We start from the raw sequence: 5625 nt of genomic DNA on the forward strand, positions 1-5625 counted from the left end.
CAGTTCCCAAGAGTGCAAAGACGGAAATAACCCAAACATCTGTCTAAGGACAAGGGTGCAGCCTGTCCATAGACTGCCCACTACAATGTGGACAGACGTCAGAACCACTGCAGTAAGAGGGGAAAAAAAGAACACTAAAGGCCGTGTATTATACAGCGCCATTTGTATGAAACATCCATAGTAGGTAAGTCATAAGACAGAAAGTGGACTCGTGGGGGCCAGAGGTCACAGGGAGGGTGGAGAGGGGAGTGGGCGCTTCAGGGGCTTCCCTTCAGAGTGAAAAGCAGACAGAGGGGACAGCTGCCCATAAGATGACGCACCAAGTGTCTCTGCCGCACACACTAGAAAACAGTTAATTCCACCCTGTGCAAACTCTACCGCATCAACAGCCAGAGAGAGAGCGCCCTGAGCCCCCGGGCAGCCCCCGCCTCGGCCGAGCCTCCAGGGCTGTCCACGGCCCGGCTGCCGCGGGACCTGGCCAGCCACCCTTTGGATGCTCGTGCCCCGGCCACACTGTCACTCAGCTCCTCCCTCCGGCAGCTTCCCCGTCAAGTCCCAGGCCACCTTCCCTGCCTCCTTCACAGAGGCATGGTGATCCGCGACCCCTCATCGGGGCTCATGGGGTCTCAGTGTGCAGTTGCCAAGGGTCGTCTCCCCAGAATGGGTGGAAATGAGTGTTTCCTGAGCCTCGCTGTGTACAGGCAGCTGGCTTAGTTCGTCCTGAGAGGCAGGCGTGGCCCACCTACAACCACCAGCCTCTAAAAGCGGCTGCTCCCTCAGGCAAGAGGAGGACCCAGTGTGTGAGTCACATGAACACCGTGCCCAGCCGTCCAGTCCTGCGGGGCTCAGGTCCACGTGAGCTGCAGGCGCCACACAGATGCTGTTATAAATACACCGGCCTGGGGCTCCCCAGGGCCGGCTCCAGGAAGTGGATTCGTGCTGGTATTTTTATCCCTGGTTAGAGCAGAGGGTGCCTGCGCCTCACTTCCGTCCACACACGTCCACTCTCTGGAAACTAAAGATACACTCGGGGTCCTGCCTGGTCCCGCCTGTCGCTCTCCACAAACCTCAGGGCTCCACAGCACGCAGTGGGGCGGGGTGGGGGGCCCTGTCTGAGCCAGAGCAACCTGTGCCTCAGGACCTGGGGAGGCTTTGCTTCTCTCTGCTCGGACCACAGGGAGGTGCCTCTCCAGCCCAGCACCCAGGAGACAGGCCTCCATCTACCCCACCTGCAATACATCAGCACCTCCAACCTCAGGGCAGGTCCAGCCCAGCCCTCACTAAACAGAGGACCCCAGTACCAGACCCAAGTCCCGCAGCCAGGAGGGACAGGGTCTGTGTGTGAAACCCAGGGAGTGTGCTAGGGAGGCCCCAGAGGCACCCAGCGCCCCAGGGCCAGTAGGAATCCGGAGACATCTGGCAGAGGCAGGGACATTGCCCAGAAAGGGGAAGTCCTACCCCAGCACCTGATAACGTGACCTCTTACAGAAATAGGGCCTCAGCCCATAATTCAGCCAAAATAGAGCACGTCTTTCAGGTCAGCCCTGATCCACTGTGACGACACTGGTATACAGAGGGGCTCTGGACAGAAGGCAGGGCCCTTGTGAGGCTGGAGCTGTGCAGCCTCGAGCCAGGAATCACCTGAGCCAGGCACGGCCTGAGTCAGGTCATTGCTAGCACCCCCGCAGCCCCGCCAACACTGTGATTCCACACTTCCGGCCGCCAGAACTTCGAGACCACCAATTTCTGCTGTTCTAAGCCACTCAGCTTGTGGTGCACTGCTGCGGCAGCACCGGACACAGATAGGCGCCCTCTGCCCTGTCCCCCGCTCTCCAGACCACAGGCGGGGGGATGGGCGATAGGCAGGGCCCTTCACAGACCTAGGCCACGTCAGGCGGTCACTTCTGGCCCTGACCCTCAGGGCTCTGGCCACAGCTCGCAGCTTCCTGGGGCTCCTGGGAGGATGAGGACAAGGAGAAGTGGGGGGCGGGGGGCCTCCCTGAGCTGGTCACTGAACACCCCCAGAAACCCTGGGCAGCAGACCCCAGCTCCCCTCTATGTCCTCTGGGCCCGTCCCCCAGCCATCAGCAATTTGAAACGGCCATCCATCCCTTTTAATCTCAGTCGGGGAGGAAGCCCAGGGAGGCACAGAAAGCGGACCCTCAGCCTCATCGCTGCGTCTCACCTGTGTCCACGGGGCCCAGACTGGCCTCTCAAGGGGCTGAGGGCAGAACAGGCTGTGGGGCCGACACCTCGTTTCTCAGAGGGGCCTGGGGTTAAGCCCGGAAGCAGGGAGGGAAGTGGTGGATGGGGGCCAGGATGGCAGGACGCTGAGGGCAGAGGCCCAGGCCCACAGGGGTGGGGTGCAGGGGAAAGCCCGCCTGCCTCCACCCAGACCCGACACCTGACAACCGCATGGGTGGCCCTGCGCAGGAGGTCCAGTGCCAGTCAAAGGTCAGCTCCAGGGCCATTGGTCCATGAGCCGCCAGATGGACAGGCTGCAGCACCGCGGGCCTGCCCACACAGCACCTCCCGGCCGGGAATCCAGGCTCGACCATCCAGGCTCGACCGGTCACAGAAAATGCACTGGTGGGGGTTGGGGGAGCTCAGAGCTCCTCGCGCTTCCTGGGAAGGCAGAGGTCAGCTCCCCACAGAGCAGTCCAGGGCACAGTAGTCGCCACTGCTGCCCTCGCACCGGGGGGGCGCCAGCCGGGGGCGGCCCGCAGGGGCCCAGTCCTCCTGTGGCAGGTAGGCGGGCGACGGCACCCCCCACTCCACGTGTCCTGCTGGCAGCACACCTGCCGGGAGGCCGGGCCCAGGGCCGCCCTCCTCCTCCAGGCCCGCCGACGGCCAGGCGTCTGCTGGGTCACAGTGCAGCAAAGCGACGGCCTCCCGGACACGGGCTTCCAGGAGGGCTCCTCGTGGGGGGCCGGCATGGTCCCGGCCAGCCTGTGGGCTGGCTCCGCGGGCCCCTATCCAGGTCTAGAATAGAGCAGCAGGAGGAGGGCAGGCCTCAGGAGGCGTGTTCAGGACTCAGCATGGGAGCAGCCGCCCCTTCTCCACGAAGCTCTCCAGACAGCCACACCCAGAACCCAGAGCGCCCTGCCCATCCACCATGGGCCGGCCCAGCCTCGGCACAGGGCCCCCTCCCTCCACACGGCCCCCTGCACGGGCCCGGGGCTCACAGAGGCCTAAGCCAGGGTGTAGATACGGGCCAAAGACAGTGCTGCCCCTCACCCCAGTCCCACTACCCACACGCACGCACGCACGCACGCACGCGGTGCTGTTGGGCCTAACACCTCTGGGCCAAGGTCAGCAGACCTGGACCCCTCTGTGGGACCACAGGAGGCCCCCACCTCCAAAAGGAAGCTGTTTCTGCATATAAATCAACGAAGTTAGAACACTCCCTTTCACCATGCACACACACAAAAATTCAAAATGACTTAAAGATCTAAACATAAGACATGTCACCATAAAACTCCTAGAAGAGAACATAGGCAGAACATTCCCTAACATACATCATACTAAAGTTTTCACAGGTCAGTCTCCCGAGGCAACAGAAATAAAAATAAGCAAATGCAACCTAATCAAGCTAACAAGCTTTTCCACAACAAAGGAAACCATAAAATGAAAAGACAACATACAGACTAGGAGAAAATATTTGCAAACAATGTGACCAACAAGGGATTAATTTTTAAAATATACAAACAGCTCATACAACTCACTAACAACATCAACAACAACAACCAAAAAATCAAAAAATGGGCAGAAGACTGAAAAAGACATTTCTCCAAAGAAGAAACACAAATGGCCAAGAGGTACATGAAGCTCGCCATCAATAATTATTAGAGAAATGCAAATGCAAATTACAGTGAGGTACCATCTCACACTGGTCAGAATGGCCATCATTAAAAGCTGCAAATAGGACTTCCCTGGTAGAACAGTGGATAAGAATCCACCTGCCAATGCACAGGACATGGTTTCGATCCCTGGTCCAGGAAGATCACACATTCCATGGAGCAACTAAGCCTGTGCTTCACAAGTTCTGAAGCCCATGTGCCCAGAGCCTGTGCTCCCCAACGAGAGAAGTCACCACAATGAGAAGCCCACACACAGCCACACAGAGCTGTCCTCACCACAACCAGAGAAAGCACACACACGGCAACGAAGACCCAGCACAAACAAAAATACGTAAATAAGTAAAAAAAAAACTACAAACAATAAATGCTGGAGAGGGTGTAGAGAAAAGGGAACCCTCCTACACTGTTAGTAGGAATAAACTGGTCATCCACTGTAGAAAACTGTATGGATGCTCCTTAAAATAAAAAAATAGAGCTACCATATGACCCAGCAATCCCACTCTTGGGCATATATCCAGACAAAATTCTAATTCAAAAAGATACATGCATTACCATGTGTAAAATTAGACAGCTGGTGGAAATTTGCTGTATGAGGCAGGGAGCTCAAATCTGATGCTCTGTGACAACCTAGAAGGGTGGGAGATGGGAGGGAGGTTCAAGAGGAAGGGACATGTGTATATATGTGTATATATATATACTGAAACCAACAATATTGTAAAACAACTACCCTCCAATTAAAAATACATATTTTTTATAAAAAGGTATATGTACCTCAATGTTCACTGAAGCATTATGCACAATAGCCAAGACAGAGAAACAATCTAAATGTCTATCAGTATGTGAATGGATGAAGAAGTGTGTGTATGTGTGTGTGTGTGTGTGTGTGTGTGTGCGCGCGCGCACAATGGAATATAACTCAGACACAAAAAGAATGAAATAATGCCATTTTCAGCAACACGGTTGCAATCACAGATTACCATACTAAGTGAAATAAGTCAGACAAAGACAAACACCATATGAAATCGCTTATACGACACAAGGGAACGTGTCTACAAAACAGAAACAGGCTCCCGGACATAGAAGACGCTTGTGATCGCCACGGGGGTGGGGGAGGGGTATTCTGGGAGCTGGGGGCTAGCAGACGCAAACTCTTACATACACGCGGCATAAACAGCAAGGTCCTCCTGTAGAGCCAGTACCCTGTGACAAACCATCATGGAAAAGAAGCTTTTAAGAAGCTGTTTCCTACATGGGACCAGGGATCTCCATCGAGTGCAGCACACACACCTTCCATCGGAGAGCCAGTCCGTGGCTCCAGACCACGTCCTGCGGGGTCTAACTAATCCCCGGCGGCTGCTGTGGTTCTACAGGGAAGGGGCTGGGTGCCTACAGCCCAGAAGGGGAGTTCAGGGTAACCTTTACCCCACAGCCCTGATCAAGGCCTCAGCTTTAAGCTCCAAATCATCTCTCTCGATGACAATCTTAGAAACCATACTTTCTGTTAAGAGAGGAAAAGGCCAGGAGGAACCCGGCCATGCAGAGCCAGTCCGCGGACCCCCGGAGCTCCATCCTCTGACAAAGCAAGGGGCCCAAGACAGTGAGACCAGAGACCACCCATGGAGCCCCCTGCCGCTCCTTCTGCCTGTGGAGCAAGAGCGCCCGGCCAGCAGCGGGGACCACAGGGCCACCAAGCTGTCCTGAGTGGCCTGTGAGAGCCCACGAGGGCACCATGACGGGGGTGGGAGGCCAACTCATCACACCAGCC

The 5625-nt window shown here is 56.3% G+C and overlaps 1 protein-coding gene across 1 annotated transcript in view; it reads right to left on the bottom strand.

Moving 5' to 3' along the window:
* Window positions 1-1898: 1898 nt before the first annotated feature.
* Window positions 1899-5625, bottom strand: part of IL9R (interleukin 9 receptor) — an 11050-nt gene continuing 7323 nt past the window's right edge. The window contains exons 9-10 of the mRNA XM_010857438.1: window positions 2653-2982; window positions 1899-1955 (exon numbers count right to left, since the gene is read on the bottom strand). Coding sequence (XP_010855740.1) covers window positions 1899-1955; window positions 2653-2982 — 387 coding nt within the window. The remainder of the gene's footprint in view (window positions 1956-2652; window positions 2983-5625) is intronic.

The sequence above is a fragment of the Bison bison genome, unplaced genomic scaffold (assembly GCF_000754665.1).
Source record: "Bison bison bison isolate TAMUID 2011002044 unplaced genomic scaffold, Bison_UMD1.0 scf7180017854880, whole genome shotgun sequence".
Lineage (NCBI taxonomy): Eukaryota > Metazoa > Chordata > Mammalia > Artiodactyla > Bovidae > Bison > Bison bison.